At 36.6% G+C, this 16,874-nt stretch overlaps 1 protein-coding gene across 2 annotated transcripts; it reads left to right on the top strand.

Moving 5' to 3' along the window:
- The first annotated feature begins 4,955 nt into the window (after window positions 1-4,955).
- TWF1 (twinfilin actin binding protein 1) lies at window positions 4,956-16,029 on the top strand. Of its 2 annotated transcripts, XM_032347949.1 has the most exons (9): window positions 4,957-5,086; window positions 6,904-6,981; window positions 9,331-9,509; window positions 10,497-10,592; window positions 12,048-12,152; window positions 13,796-13,921; window positions 14,179-14,329; window positions 14,488-14,609; window positions 15,842-16,029. In XM_032347949.1, exons 1-9 carry the CDS (start codon window positions 5,062-5,064, stop codon window positions 16,010-16,012), a joined length of 1,053 nt encoding a protein of 350 aa, XP_032203840.1. In that variant the 5' UTR covers window positions 4,957-5,061; the 3' UTR covers window positions 16,013-16,029. The 2 variants fall into 2 exon arrangements, with proteins under 2 accessions (XP_032203841.1, XP_032203840.1); XM_032347950.1 differs by lacking the exon at window positions 6,904-6,981 and having other exon boundaries at window positions 4,956-5,086.
- Window positions 16,030-16,874: the final 845 nt, after the last annotated feature.

Here is a 16,874-nt window from a genome sequence, read left to right as displayed (position 1 = left end):
GACACTGGTCACATTCAAGAAAATAGTTTCAGGGCACCTGGGCAGCTCAGTGGGTTAAAGCCTCTGCCTTCCGCTCAGGTCATAATCCCAGAATCCTGGGATCGAGTCCCTTGTCGGGCTCTCTGCTCAGTGGGGAGCCTGCTTCCTCCTCTCTCTCTGCCTGCCTCTCTGCCTACTTGTGATCTCTGTCCATCAAATAAATAAATAAATAAATAATCGTAAGGAAAATAGTTTCAATAGTGATATGAATAAAGCCACATGCAAAGGTGGTAAGGCAGAAGGTCCCAAACTTTCCTAGTTTATGGGTCCTTTTGTATCTCACTAATTTTTTTTTTTTGAGTGTTCCTAGGTCAAAAGAAATACTGAACAGTTTATTAAGTAGTTAATTCCAAAAAACTCATTCAGTATTTACATACTAGCAACTTAGTAGCTATTTGAAAAAGTAATACATAAAAATTAAAAGAAAAATATTTGATTTTAGTCTTTTTTTCTTAAAGATTTTATTTATTTATTTGAGGAAGAGAGAGTGAGGGGTAGGGGCAGAGGGAGAGAGAGGAGCAGGCTCCCCACTGAGCAGAGAACCCAACGGTGGGTTCCATCCCAGGACCTCAGGATCATCACCTGAGCCAAAGCCAGACACTAAACTAACTGAGCCACCCAGGCATCCCTGATTTTAGTTTTAAATAATCACAATTGTTAATGGGATGCATGTATCTAACACACATTACACAACTTCCTAAAATTTGGAATTAGATTGACACCAGCTGTTGTCATTTCCTGTTCCTCATTGATTTTCAACCCCTTGTTGACTTTTATCACAGCAACAACTAGAAATCCAGCTTTTCAAAGATATGACACTATGTAAAGGAATGTAGAGCTATCTAACATTAAAACTGAACTATCTCGGGGCGCCTGGGTGGCTCAGTGGGTTAAGCCGCTGCCTTCGGCTCAGGTCATGATCTCAGGGTCCTGGGATCAAGTCCCGCATCGGGCTCTCTGCTCGGCAGGGAGCCTGCTTCCCTCTCTCTCTCTCTGCCTGCCTCTCCATCTACTTGTGATTTCTGTCAAATAAATAAATAAAAAATCTTTAAAAAAAAAACTGAACTATCTCATGCTAATATTTTGTGTTGTCAGAAAGATGGCAAGCAGTATCGTGTTTCCCTAAAAAAATTTACTGTATCCCCCAGGCATTGTCACTGTGGCTGGGGCACCTCAGCACACTTTGGAAACCATGGATTTAAGGAGTGAGAGGTGAGAAAGTGTAAATAGAAAGTATAGATGACCTTTATAAAGCAGTTAAAGCTTAGGGAAGAAAAGTTAGAAGATATTAGAAGATATTCAGAAGATTAGCAAAGATATTCCAAAGTTAAAGGGAGAACAAAGCAACAAAAAATTTTAAAAAGATGTATTGGACTACATCAAAATTTAAAATTTCTGTGCATCAGGGGCGCCTGGGTGGCTCAGTGGGTTAAGCCTCTGCCTTCATCTCAGGTCATGATCTCAGGGTCCTGGGATCCAGCCCGGCACCACCGCGCTCTCTGCTCAGCGGGGAGCCTGCTTCCTCTCTCTCTGCCTGTCTCTGCCTACTTGTGATCTCTCTCTCTCTGTCAAATAAATAAATAAAATCTTAAAAAAAAAAAAAAAACTTCTGTGCATCAAAGGATACAATCAACAAAATGAAAAAGAAACCTACAGAATGAGGGGTACCTGGGGTGGCTCATTCCATTAAGCATCTACTTTCTGCTCAGGTCGTGATCCCAGGGTCCTGGGATCAAGTCCCACATCATTGGGCTCCCTGCTCCACATGGAGCCTGCTTCTCCTCTGCCCGCCCCGCTCTGTCTCTCATGAATAAATAAATAAAATCTTACAAAAAAAAAAAGAAAAGAAAGAAACCCACAAAATGGGAAAAATGTTTGCAGATCATATATCTAATAAGGGGTTAGTATCTAGACTATATAAAGTACTCCTACAACTCAACAACAGACAGCATAATTTTAAAATGGACAAAGAACTTGACTAGACATTTCTCCAAAAAGATATACAAATGCCCAACAAATAAATGAAAATGAAAATAAATGAAAATGAAGTGAAAACAGAAAATGACAATTGTTGGCAAGGATGTAGAGAAACTGGAACCCTTGTACACTATTGGTGGGAATGTAAAGTGGTGTAACTCTTAGGAAAAATAATACGGAGTTTCGTCAAAAATGCTAAAACAGAATTACCACATAATCTAGCAATTCTGGGGCGCCTGGGTGGCTCAGTGGGTTAAAGCCTCTGCCTTCGGCTCAGGTCATGATCCCAGGGTCCTGGGATCGAGCCCCACATTGGGCTCTCTGCTCAGGAGGGAGCCTGCTTCCTCCTCTCTCTCTCTGCCTGCCTCTCTGCCTACTTGTGATCTCTGTCAAATAAATAAAAATCTAAAAAAAAAAATCTAGCAATTCCACTTCTGGAATATGTCACAAAGAAGTGAAAGCAGGGACTCAAATACATGTTTGCACACTCATGTTCATGGAAGTATTATTTATTATAGCCAAAAAGTAGAAGCAACGCAGATGCCCACTGACAGATGAATAGATAAACAAAATAAGGTATGTATATACATAAATGAAATATTATCCAAACTTAAAAAGGAAGGAAATTTTCCATGCTACAACATGGATAGATCTTGAGGACATTATGCTAAGTGAAATAAGCTAGTCACACACACACACACACACAAATGCTGTATGATTCTATTTACATGTGGTACTAAGAGTAGTCAAAATCATAAAGACAGAAAGTGGAATGGTGCTGGCCAGGACCTGGGGGCTGTACTGAAAGAGGGGGCTGTTTAATGCACACAGAGGTTCAATTCTGTAAAATGAAAAGAGTTCTAGAGATTGGTTGCACAAGGTGAATGTATTGAACACTACTGAACTGCACACTTAAAAAATAGTTAAGATGATAAGTTTTGTTATATATATTTGATTACAATTTTTAAAAAAGTTAAGGCAAGAAGTCATGACTGCAATCAAATTAAAGATATAAGCAAGACAGATTAACCAAAGGAACAGGATTTCTACCACAATCTGTTTGGCTACTTACGTGAAATATATGCAGCACTAGCACTGTATAGATTCAATATATTATTTCTACAAAGTTAGTACAATATCAAACTTTAACCCAATCTGAAATAAACATCATACATAATAAATTAGTGAAATTTAAGTGTATAGTCAATATGGGCAAGAAATATTTTCATAAAACATCCTATGAAAGCATTAGAAATCCATTTTCTTTGCACATACATAGAAATAGCTAAATAGAGGAAATTATTTAAATATTTGTAGAAGCACCGATGAGCAGGAAAAATTACCATTTTGGCCATGCTTTTTATAGCTTAGCAAATATTTTCCCTTCTCAGATTCCCCGCTTTGTACAGAGGAACTCTGCTGTTTTGAAAAACAATGCACCAAGGCCCTTGCAGTAGTCAAAGTACTGTACTGCCAAAAAATAAGCACTTTCTAGTGCATTCTAGGGTGGTCCTATCCAACTTAACTGTACTTTCCTATTCTTTAGCACTAGTCACATCACGGTCTTTTCTAAGCATACACATGGGACCATTATTTTTTTCTTATCAGTACTTTTGAGCAATGCCAACTTCTTAGGCAATTTTCCCCAGTCACCAAGATGTGAATCAGTCAAAAAATTGAAGATGAACTCTGCAATTTTCTCTCTGCTCAACAAAGCAATCAAAACTGGAAAATCAGAAAGAACTGTTTTGTCAGTAAGAATTTGGCTAAAACGAAACTCTATCTAGATTTCTTAAATCCAAATAAGTTACAAAACTCAGACTAAATTCTACTTGTTCCATAATATGATGATCTGTTTGAGAAACAAAGTTTAGATAACAAGGAACAGAACATAGCAGATGTGATCCTGGCAGAGAAAAACAATTGCAAGCCTGATAGTTATCAGCTAGCAAAGAATACATTGTATCTGAAGAGTGACTTTGTTAACTTGCATTTCTATTATTGGTTGAAGAAAGTATTTGTTGATAAGCAGATTATAATTTTGTATATTCGTGAGTTCAAGTCCCTAAAAACAAAAGACCCAGTTTTCTACGGAGGGAACTATAATCTAGGGGTGGTAGAAAAGTAGTACAAAAGTGTAAAATTACCTTAGAGGAGGAAAATACACGTTCTTAAGAGCAGAAATGGGGAAGAATTTTTAATAATATCTGCTGTTATCTTACAAATTTATCCCAGTGAATCCTGAATAAATACTTAATTCAAGAACAAACGGCCACTCTAAAGTACTGCGCCAAACATAGTTTTCAGGGATAAAATTGACCCCAAAGGAGTATTCAAATCAGCTAACCTTCTCACTTTTAAGGTCTGTCTCTTTTTGGAATGAAGAGAAAGGAAAACTTGGTTTCTTAATGGACTCAACTGAAAAAAGAAAAGTTAACAGTCTGAGATTAATTTAAAAGTGTGGGATATTTTGATGGGCGACCACCTATACATTAATACTCATTTTAAAAAACGGGGAAAGGAGTGACCCTTTATATTGTATAGATTACCAGAAGAGTGAACCAAGAAAGATACTGTGCACATCTTTTTAAAATTGAAAATACATGTTCAGTAAAATGGTCATTTACATTTTTGAGCATCTTTTCGCTGAACCAGCGAACGGCGAAGTCGGCAGGGTCGCTGGGGGGCAGGCAGCAAAGAGCAGGGCCAACCTGTGGGCTCTGCGGGGTCTCACGGGGGTGGGGACCGGAGAAGCCGCGGCAAGTGCCAGGGCAGGGACCCCCTGAGACAACTGGGGAAGAGCTCCGGGGGTGGGAATGCATTTGCAAACCTCCGTGGAGCGCGCGGGGGCGGGGGACGCGGGGGCGGGGGACGCGGGGGCGGCAGGGCCGCGCGAGGACGCGGTCGGCCTAGCTGGGCGGGGCGGCCGCGGGTCGCAGGCTGATGACGCGCCTCGGCCGGCAGAGGAGCTGCCACTTCCTGGAGGCGCCGGCCGGGGCCGCTCTCAGCATTTAGCGCCGGAGCCGGGAGCCCGCGGCCGCCGCCATGTCCCATCAGACCGGCATCCAAGGTAACGGCCCCCGGAGCGGCGCGCGGGGAAGGGCCTCCCGGGAGGCCCGGGGTGAGCCGGGCGGGCTGCGGGAGTAGCAGGGCTGGAGTCGGGCCCGGGGGAAGGGAGCCGAGCTCGCGGGCGGGCGGGCCTCTGCGCCTCTCCGAGCTTTCTGGTCCCGGGCGCTCCCGGCCTGCGTCCCTCCCAGCCCGGCCCGGCCGCCGCCACGTTACAGACTGACCCGAAATTTCGCAGAAGCGAAGGAAATTGGTTTCCGAGGAGACCTGGGTGAAGGGGGCGTGCCTTCCACCGCCCCTGATGGTAGCCCAACTTTCCCCCTTTTTATCCGGCAGGGGAGACCTGGAACCGTGGAGCCGGCTGGGCTCCTCTTGCTGCAGAGAGACGGGCGAATTTGCCTTTCACTTTGTGAAGGAGGTTGTTAAAGATTTTGATTAAAAAGCGAACGATCTTGGAATCTTTTTCATTTCCAGTGAAGGTGCTTCCCAGATTCTTCCGCATTTTCTTCCAAAGTGGAAACAGGAATTTATGTTCTGAGAAACTCTGAGTACGGGGTGTTTTGATCTTTCTCTTAGGTACTTCCCCAGGGAACTGAAAAGTCTGGTCTTTGTGGCTCAGTCATCCCGTGAAGGCAGTTCAATGTGCAGTTATATCTGACCTCCATTATTTCCTGGTTTGAAAATGGGCAGTCTGGAAGCGCTCACCTCATCAGAATCAAATAATATATCCCGGGGTTACTCGCGATTACTTAACGAGTGCTAATATAAGCCCACGCTCTTCCTGTTAATAGACAACGAATCTTTTCCCCCGAAGAACATTTACTCATGTTCCTATGAGTCTTTGACCACCCTACCGCTCTCCCTGCACACACAAACACAAACAAACTACTCTCAAACCTAAAAACACTGTTTTGTTTGTCCGAGTTAGTTTGACATTTAAATATGTTGTTACTGATTTTCATGTTTGAGTCTTACAACGATCACTACTTAAATAGTGGTTCTTGCTCTCAGTGTACAACCCAAGAGGGAAATCAGAATGAAATTGAAGCTTTAATAGGCACAGGAGGGTTATTAAATATGTATTTGCTTAGTGAACTGTAGCTTTTTGAGAAATACGAGTTAGAAAAGTATTACCAGAAGTATAAGCTTGAATGTATTTTATTGACTTTCTCTTTAATCGGGATAAGATATCTGATACTTACTGTCGTTTTTAATGTGAAAATATAAAAATGAATTTCTTTATTATAATTTTGAAATTGGACTAGAAGAGAATGAAAGGTTTTCAACAATTTTCAACCAAGCAGTAGTGGTGTTTTTTAAAATTGTAATTTGTTCATTATGAGATTTGAATAACTTTAATATTTTCCTTTTTTTTTTTAAGATTTTATTTATTTATTTGACAGACAGATCATAAGTAGACAGAGAGGCAGGCGGAGAGGGAGGGGGAAGCAGGCTCCATCCCAGGACCCTGAGATCATGATCTGAGCGGAAGGCAGAGGCTTTAACCCAATGAGCCACCCAGACACCCCTAACTTTAATACTTTAATTCCCAGTATTATTTCTGCTTTGGAATTATCTAGCTAAAACAGAATTAATGTATTAATATACTTTTAAGCTATTTTAATTTGTTTCTTAGCTGTGTATAGTGTCCACTGTTAACATCTTCAAGTTTTACAGTTTAAATTACTGATAGAAAGGGGATGCTATGCTCTCAGGATTTTTTTTATATTACAATTCATTTCTCCTTATTTAAGAAGCATTGGAAAGTATTAATCCGTAAGTATAAAACATGGGTTTACTTGTCTTTATCTTTTTCCACAGCAAGTGAAGATGTTAAAGATATCTTTGCCAGAGCAAGAAATGGAAAATACAGACTTCTAAAAATATCTATTGAAAATGGTTAGTTACACATTTTTAAATACTGTTTGTCCTTAGATTATTGAATGTTATATTTTTAAATGCCTAAGACATTGTCAGTGATTGGAACTATTAATTAATGTGAAGCAAGTTCAGAGTTTGCCTTTAGATAAGGTGGATCCTATACATTTGGTCATGTCCCATCGGCCGCTACCTACCCTCTGAATTCTGTACTTGACAGGGAAACAGAAAGATGCTTTTTTAGTGTGACATCTTCCTCTTTTACTTTTTGTCTCAGTTTCTGAACCACAATCCATTTCTAATGTTAATGCTTCCGTCTCTGGAACGGAAATCAGTAAACAGGTGATTCTCTCCCCATCTGCCCAAAAACATTACTTTAGAATTGTTACTCAGTAAAGTTAGTTTTGAAGTAGAAGCAAAGGATTTCAAGCTTCTGTCTTTTCCACTTGATTGCAGTTTGTGGTGAAGAAATGATTCCCCCTTTCTTGTTTTTGGGACAAAGTTCTAGGAATGTAACAAACCATAAATTGATCCTTTCAAAATCATTCGGTACCAGGGAAATTGGGTGGGAGAATCTTTTAATTTGGCTATATTTGAATTTGGACAATTAATATTCTCACAAATGAGTATCTTAAAATATTCCACTGGTCTAATTTCTTAAATACCTGGAGATAATTTTGCTTTGGAAGAATAACTTGTTCTTTTACAAACTGGAAGTAAACTTAATTTGCTTTTCATTTTCTACTTATATATTAAAAATACCAGAGTAGTTTGAAAAATATGCAGTTGTTGTAAATACATATTACCACACTTAATAGGAATAAACATATACTGTAAAGCAGCTTATTTTAGGAATATTGAACTAAATTTTAAAAGCCGTCACTTCCTAACTGACTAGATAAGTGACTAAAATGGAAAAGTTTGTCTAACTAGGATCACTACAGAAGGAAAATCATATTCTTTCCTAAATCATTTTCTGATCTTACTTTTTGTTTTAAGGAAAATTTTTAAATAAGGAAATTATAAAGAATAAATAAAACAACAAATACTTCCATCTCCTCTTAATAACTGCTAATGTTTTAGCATATTTGCTTCAGCTTTTTTTAGACTTAATATTTTTGTGATATAAGGGCACCCCATTTAAACTGTTTCACTTCCTGACCTCCTCTTCCTGAGGCAACTATATTAGGAATTTTCATATTTCTGCAGTTCTTAAATGTATCCCTAGATAGTGCTGTTTTGAGTTTTTAAGTTCATATAAACTGATGTCTTATTCTGTGTCTTTTTTTCTCTAAACATTATTTTTGTAATTAGTTTTGACAGTTCATTATTTTTTTTTTAAAGATTTTATTTATTTATTTGACAGAGAGAGATCACAAGTAGGCAGAGAGGCAGGCAGAGAGAGAGGAGGAAGCAGGCTCCCTGCTGAGCAGAGAGCCTGATGTGGGACTCGATCCCAGGACCCTGAGATCATGACCTGAGCCGGAGGCAGAGGCTTAACCCACTGAGCCACCCAGGTGCCCCGACAGTTCACTATTTTTAAGTTTCACTTCATAATATCTAATATAATAAGATATAATTCATCACATATTCTGTCATCATTCTCTTAGTGATGAACACTTTGGCTACTTGCAGCTTCTACTGTTCTCACATAATGCAGTGAACGTATGTGCAAAAGATTTTCTATGCGGAGAACATTCACAGTTTTACTTGATTCTGCCAAATGGCTGCACCAGTTTATGCTTCTGGACAAAATGTTTTATTTGTAGCTTCATGGCCAAGTAAGCACTAAACATGGTTTTAATATTTCTTATTGCATACTTCAGTGTTTCAGGAATTCTGCCTTTGAACAATAACACATAATACATATTTTGTTGATAACTTACAGCATAAACATTTTGGAAGATAGACTATAATCACCTATTCTTCAACTGTCCAACTCAACTATTTTAAAATATGAATAAAATTTTATCATTTGTTTCTTGTGTTTTTTAACATTTTAACCATGCTAGTCATAAAATTTTCCTGTTTTTTTTTTTTTTCTTTAAGATTTTATTTATTTATTTGAAAGAGTAAGAGATCACAAGTCGGCGGGGCGGTGGGGGTGGAGAGAGGGGCAGAAGGAGAAGCTGACTTCTCCCTGAGCAAGGAGGCTGGTGCAGTGCCCAGGAACCTGGGATCACAACCCGGCAGCCGTTGTCACACTCCAGGCAGCCGCTTAACTGTCTGAGCCATCCAGGTGCCCCCTACTTTAACTCCTTGATGTGAATAATAGTAATAGAGATAACTGTATTATTAGCTTATTCTTTTCTTCATTACCATTTGGCATTTAAAACATTTCATGTATCTTTTAAAAATTGTTCTTCATAGAGAAACTTGTGATTGGATCATGTAGTCAGCCCTCAGATTCCTGGGATAAGGATTATGATTCCTTTGTTTTACCCCTACTGGAGGACAAACAGCCGTGCTATATATTATTCAGGTTAGATTCTCAGAATGCCCAGGGATATGAATGGATATTCATTGCCTGGTCTCCAGATCATTCTCATGTAAGTAATTTCTTTTGTAACTTGTTTAACATTAAATGCTAGAATTTTTTTTTTTTCCTGAAATATTCCTAGGCCAAGAGGAAGTTATGAAGCAATAGTTATTTCCCATAGAAGGGAATGATCATGAAGAAAATCCTTCTATTGGTAATGTGGAATCAGGAATAATGTACTTAGATTCAGAAGTCTTGCCTTTCAAATGAATAGAATTATTACTGATTTTAAATTTAAATATCTTTAGCAATTATATATAAATGACTATGCTCTGACATTAATACTTTGAATACTTCTGAGACCTAATTGAATATTATAGTAAATATTCTTAATAGCTACCATTCAAATGATAGGCATCCACGCAAATATTTCTTTTAAGAAAGTTAGCAGACTGCTGCAGAGTACTGGATTTGACGATTCAGTATTATAAAAATATTTCTATTGGTTGGCAGTTAGTTACCTTTAATCGTTTTCAACAGTTGCTATTAGATTCTTTAATAATAGTTTATATGTAGTAGTTTTCACCTTTGTGTTCCTCATAGAATGGTATATGCCATACATGTGCCATGAACATTTGATTCTTAAACAGCTTAATTAGTAACATCTGATCTAGATTTGCAAGATCAGATGTTACTACTTAAGCTGTTTAAGAATGTAAAGTGTCAGTATACAGGTTACTTCAAGTGATGTTTTGTTCCTCATATTATAAAGTAGTATTTTAAGTAGTTTTTTTTAAATTCTGGAACTCATTGTATACTTTGAGAAGTAAGTAATTTTTAAAAATTTATTTTCCCACTTTTTGTAAAATACAACCTACTATAAATTGAAATCTCCTTAATAGATGAAGTTTTATGATGGCTATTTATACACATATACTTCAGCTTTATCACAGTTTGTTTATTGTGCTTGAAGATTTTAATACCTTTAGAAAGTACTTTCTCTTGTAGTAATAGTTTTCATCTATAAACTGCTAAGTAAACTTTCACAACTTACTAGGTTCGTCAGAAAATGTTGTATGCAGCAACAAGAGCAACTCTGAAAAAGGAGTTTGGAGGTGGCCACATTAAAGATGAAGTATTTGGAACAGTAAAGGTATAAAACTTATATTTTTATATATGTGGATTCTACATGTTGCAATTAAACGAATATAAGAACTCCTAGGAATGGGTAATTGATAGGAAATCAGACTAATGAATCTTTAAACATAAAAAGAAGAGAAAATATTACTGTATTTCATATGATAAGCAAGTTGACTAAAACATGTACTAATCCTTTTAAAATAGGTTGGAATATCTTTCGTTAGTCTTTAGGAACTACACTATACCTTAGAGATCATCTAGTTTAACCATTTAGTTCAACCTTTTCATTTTAAGGATAGGGAAACAGGCTCAGAACGAGAGACTCCTTGAAAGAGATGGTAATTTTTAGATATTTTTGACATTTATTAGTTAAATTATGATTAAGAATTTGTTGCAAATTTATATGGTGGGGTATCTGAGTGGTTCAGGTCATGATCCTAGGGTCCTGGGATCAAGCCCCACCTCAGCTCCCTGCTCAGTGTGGACTCTGCTTCTCCCTCTCCCTTTGCTGCTTTCAAATCACAAAATTTCAATGAAAAAGTAGACTTTTTTAGAATATTTTATTCTTTTAAATAAGAGCTACAATCAGGGGCGCCTGGGTGGCTCAGTGGGTTAAAGCCTCTGCCTTTGGCTCAGGGCATGATCCCAGGGTCCTGGGATCAAGCCCCACATCGGGCTCTCTGCTCCGCAGGGAGCCTGCTTCCTCCTCTCTTTCTGCCTGCCTCTCTGCCTACTTGTGATCTATGTCTGTCAAATAAATAAAATCTTTGAAAAAAAAAATCAAAAACCCTTAAAAAAAAAAAAAGAGCTACAATCATTTTCTATGAGTAACTATAGAGAAATTATATAAATTATTATAATAAAGAATTCAGAATCTGAATGTGTTGATTATTGAATAGTTATAAGGCAGATTTCCCCAGAATGTTAATTACAATTGTCCTATAGACTTGAACATGACCAAGTTCATCATGTGACTGGCATCATCACCAACACACTCATACCCATTTAAGTTAGAAAAATTTAGGAAATGAGTAAATACTCCCCCTTAAGATTTTTTAAAGCCTATACAATAGAGAATTTTTGAAAAATAAGAAATAGTAAAATTCTTGATACTATTTTTTAATCAAAATATTTTCTGGGGTGCCTGGGTGGCTCAGTCATTAAGCATCTGCCTTTAGCTCGGTCATAATCCCTGGGTCTTGGGATCAAGCCCCACATCTGGCTCCCTGCTCAAGTGGGAAGCCTGCTTCTTCCTCTCCCATTCTCCCTGCTTGTGTTCCCTCTCTCACTGTCTCTCTCTGTGTCAAATAAATAAATAAAATCTTCAAGAAAATTTTTTTCTGTTAAATTAATAATTTTGTTTTTCCTAGAGTGACTTCATGGAGATTTTCTAGGGAATAACTAGTAACAATAACTAGTAACAATCCATTCTAGGGAATAACTAGTAACAATCCATTTCTGTTTACAGGAAGATGTATCATTAAATGGTTATAAAAAGTACTTGGTGTCACAGTCTTCTCCTGCCCCCTTGACTGCAGCTGAGGAAGAATTACGGCAGATTAAAATTAATGAGGTAAATTACAGTTTTGATATTCTTGCAAGATTTTAAGTGTTTGAAAAGATATTTTTAATTATAGATATAGAGGTAACTAGAGAAGTAAGTCTGGTAGCTTGCATTTATTCTGTATAGTTTAGAGACAAGACTATGTGCTCAGTGTATTTTCAGGAAAAAAGTTAAAAGTAAATATTAAAATTTGTATGAATTTCATAAGTAGCTTTCTCCTATATTTGTATGTTATCAGAATAGTTAATCTTCCTGTTGAAGTACAACTTTTTTTAACTTTGTACTTCAAATACTAAATAAATGGGGAAAATGTGTGTTACCCATTTAGGGCAAAAAATTCTATCTAATGAAGTGGCTGAAGCAGGTTTGTTTTGTTATATTCTATTGTTTTATCATCTTATTTTGTTTGGTGACTAAAGAGAGTAAAATGTAAATCCTATGAGTTATTTAGTATTTCCAGAAGCTCTATAAATGAACTTCAGTGGACACTACATGGATACGTATGTATATATGGGAGATGGTTTTTTGAGTACTTGTTTAGCTCAGTTACATTAGAGTCAATAAATTTCATCCGTATTATAGTTTATCATATTTCTAATGTGTTTACTGCAGCTCTTCTAGTTACAAGTTAGAATAACTACTATACTTTTACTGAAATTTTATAGGAAAGAACAAGTAGCAGAAATCACTATTCCCTAGTCTGAGTAACCAACTAGTAGGAATCAGTCTGGAAAGTGATTGAATATTATTTAATATTAACCTGATAGCAAGGATCTATCTTTATATTATTTTAACTCAAGTTATTTGAGTAAAGATTTTTATGTGATTTTTTTTTAAGTTTGATAGTTTGTTTTATTCCTTGCAATCAGAACCCAGAGGATCGTATTGGGGTATGCATTTGCATATGTTTTATGATGTTTTCATTATCCAGTATCATTTATGCTGTAGAATCTCCATTCGTTTTTTTTTTAAAGTAAAATTTCTATTTGACTTTCTGTTGCAACACTGCAAATGAGACCCTATACTAGCTATCATTTGAGTATACAAGTCTTAAAACATGTGCATTGAAAGCTTTCTTGAAGTACTCTTCTAGTAATGAAAGCACAAAGTCTGGAACTTCTGCAGTAGTGTAATTTGTTGAGCTGTGTTGTGTCTTTGTATACTGTTCGTACTCCTTTCGATTCAATGCATGGTGTTTGTGTTGCATTTTGTCTAACAGAACAAAGTAAAGTTTGGTACATATTGTATAGATACCACACTGTTCATAAATTTTATCAAGTAAAATTTTGTAATTAAAGGTGTAATCTGAGGACACTTGCAGGAACTTACATAGTTCATTGCAAATGTGCCAAACCAAACATAGAAACAACCTCCCCTCAAAGCCCCACTAACACTGCATACTCACTCAAGTGTTCACTCCCAACATTTCATAAAGATATGTCATGCACTCTGCATGTTGACAGAATGCTAGCAGACAGGAACAAACGTGAAAAATTACTTGGCTTTTTAAGTTCATAGTATTTAAAGTGTTAATTTTACTTACATTAAAATGGATAGGGTGGAATGGCACTTGATAGAGATTGGGTTTTCTTATCTTTGCTGTATGACTGCTAAATGCTAAAACTTCATTAAATTAAATTTGTCATACTTAGGTACAGACTGACGTGGGTGTGGACACTAAGCATCAGACACTACAAGGAGTAGCATTTCCCATTTCTCGAGAAGCTTTTCAGGCTTTGGAACAATTAAGTAACAGACAGCTCAACTATGTGCAATTGGTAAGAGATACGTGGTGATTATTATGAACTGGCTGCTGTTGCTGGTGACTCATGGCTTATACAGGGTTTATTTTTAATGGATTTAAAATTGTGTCCTGATTTTGTAAATTAATTTTCTTAAAACTATGCGACAGTGTGTTCATTATGAAAAGTCAATCCTATGTAAGTTTCCCTTTGTTTCCTAGGTTTTTTTTTTTTTAATTATAAATTTGAAATTGCTGTGTATCTGTTTTAATGAATGTATTTCTTATTGACAGGAAATAGATATAAAAAATGAGATTATAATTTTGGCCAACACAACAAATACGGAACTAAAAGATTTGCCAAAGAGGATTCCCAAGGATTCAGCACGTTACCATTTCTTCCTGTATAAACATTCCCATGAAGGCGACTATTTGGAGTCCATAGGTATATAATATATTGTCTTACCATGTTTTTTTCAGTTGGCTTACTGATTTTTTAGCACCGTATTATCACTTCTTGCTCAGAGGACTTACAGTTCTGTGAGGCTTAGTATTTGCTTTAATTAATGTATTGCTAATTGTATTTACTATTTTAACTTACAGTTTTTATTTATTCGATGCCTGGATACACATGCAGTATAAGAGAACGGATGCTGTATTCTAGCTGCAAGAGCCCTCTGCTAGAAATTGTAGAAAGACAACTACAAATGGATGTCATTAGAAAGGTAAAATTACCTATCTATTTTTAAATTTCAGGTTTTCTTTGATCTTTATTGTCTTTTCCATGTAGTTTGTGATGTATTATGATTTATTAATGAATGTATTTTTTTCCTTGTTCTCATCATAAATCGTTAGGGTCTTCTCTAAGTTCTTGAGGGTGATCTGTTACTTCTCCAGTATCCTTATAGGTCTGTACTCTCTAATATGTAGCCATAAGCAACTATGGCTACTTAAATTTAAATTAAAATTAAGTAAAATTTAAAATTCAGTTTCTTAATCACAGTAGCCACATTTCAGGTGTTCATTAGCTACTTGTGGCTGGTGGCTGCTGTCTGTATTGGACAGTGCAGAATTTAGAGAACATTTCCATATTGCAGCAAGTTCTGTTGGACAGTGCTGCTAGTGCTACATACTTTTGATTGTCTCAACAGTTGCTATGAATAAGGAACTGCAGTCTCCATTTATAACTGAATCATGGATGGATGAGAATCTAGTTGTTGAGAAAGGAGGGAATGGGCATAAACATTTGAATTTGGGGACCTATGCTACCGATTTTATTAAATTTATTTTCTTAAATGCAAATGAGGCATGGGGAAAGATACAGTTTATTCTTGAGCCTTCAGCTCATTAAAACACAGGTCCCTAAAACTACCAATATATTAGGTACTGAACCCTTCAAGCTTTTTAAGTTTAAGGTTAGCAAGGATTGGCTGACTTTTTCTACTAGAAGACCTGATAGAAATTATTCTAGGCTTCACTATGCCACATATGGTCTTTGTTACATATTCTTGTTTATTTTATTATTTTATGTTTATATCCCTTTAAAAATGTAAAACACACTCTAAATTCAGGCCAGATTTGGCCCTGTTTAGATTTCAAGTGACTCAAGTAACAAAGGGGCTGATGAGTAAGGTTTCTTGACTATGTATACTGTACCAAAGCAGAACAACCTGAGAATATAGTGGTAGCTTCTTATACATTAGTTAAATAGGAGAAGAAAGAGGGAACCAGTTAGCAAATTATTATTGCTGATTATGTATTCAACTAGTGCACGCCCCCAAAGGTGAAAGTGAAACTATTTACATATGGTCCTTGATACTCTCTTCTCTTGCTAGAATGGGTATTATGTATGTATTTGTGAGCTTTCACACCTGAAAACTGGCTCCTTGCTTGTATTCAGTTTTGAATGTTGTCTTTTTCATATAGGATCACACCTGACTGATTCCATCTCTTACAGATCGAAATAGACAATGGGGATGAGTTGACAGCAGACTTCCTTTATGAAGAAGTACACCCAAAGCAGCATGCACATAAGCAGAGTTTTGCTAAACCGAAAGGTCCCGCAGGAAAAAGAGGAATTCGAAGACTTATTAGGGGTCCCGCTGAAAGTGAAGCCACTGCTGATTAAAATCATTATATTAAGCATTACAACACTAGTTTTTTAAAAGTCCCGCTTTTAGTATGGGAGAACTGAAATCATTCCATGTTGATACATAGTAGGGAAAAAATTGTACTTTTTGAAAAATAGCACTTTTCACTTCTGTGTGTTTTTAAAATTAAGGTTATAGAAGACTCATGATTTCTATTTTTGAGTTAATGCTAGAAAAGGGTTCGACATAGTGATGTTTAATTTTGTCACAATGTTTTCACAGAGTAATAATGATTCCATACTTTACACATTTCTTAAAATTTTATACAGTTGGGCCAATTCCAGAAAGTCTAACGACTCAAAGTAAGATACACTCCTTCCTACTATTTAGTGAGACATCAAGTTTTTTTTCTTGAAGGGAGAAAGACCTTAAAATATTCATACTACTTAATGAATATGTTAAGGACCAGGTTAGATTATTTTCTCAGTTGAGAACTTAATGTGCCTAGGTAAAGATGAGAAGTTGCTGACTCTGAGAAGAAGTTCTTAGCTCTCAGGTGATGGGATCATGTCTGCAACTTTTAGATTCAGTGCTTTATTGCAGCAGTCTTTTCTATTTGACTTTTTTGTTTTTTTTAACTGGCATTAGAATTTCAGAAGATCACTTCATTCTGAATCCTTAAAGGTACCAGATACTTTCTATACTGCAGGATTTCTGATGACACTGAAAGACATTTAAACAGCTTTAATAAATTCTCTTTCTAGTGCTTTGAAGTTTTCTTTTCAGAAGGAAGTCATTTCATTATAAGTAGTTTGAGGCTAAATACTTATGTTCAGATTGAATATTAAATTAACATCATTAAAAAGAAAACAAAACTAAGGTCAACAATGTTGAAAAGCC

The sequence above is a fragment of the Mustela erminea genome, chromosome 6, assembly GCF_009829155.1.
Source record: "Mustela erminea isolate mMusErm1 chromosome 6, mMusErm1.Pri, whole genome shotgun sequence".
NCBI lineage: Eukaryota > Metazoa > Chordata > Mammalia > Carnivora > Mustelidae > Mustela > Mustela erminea.
The sequence above is the reverse complement of the archived record's forward strand: the minus strand, read 5'-3'. Positions and strand labels throughout refer to the sequence as shown.

Coding starts and splice junctions, on each gene's coding strand:
- TWF1 (XM_032347949.1), top strand. CDS start 5,062: ATGTCCCATCAGACCGGCATCCAAG. Junction 10,593..12,047: donor AAGTATTTGGAACAGTAAAG/GTATAAAACTTA, acceptor TTCTGTTTACAG/GAAGATGTATCATTAAATGG. Junction 12,153..13,795: donor GGCAGATTAAAATTAATGAG/GTAAATTACAGT, acceptor TGTCATACTTAG/GTACAGACTGACGTGGGTGT.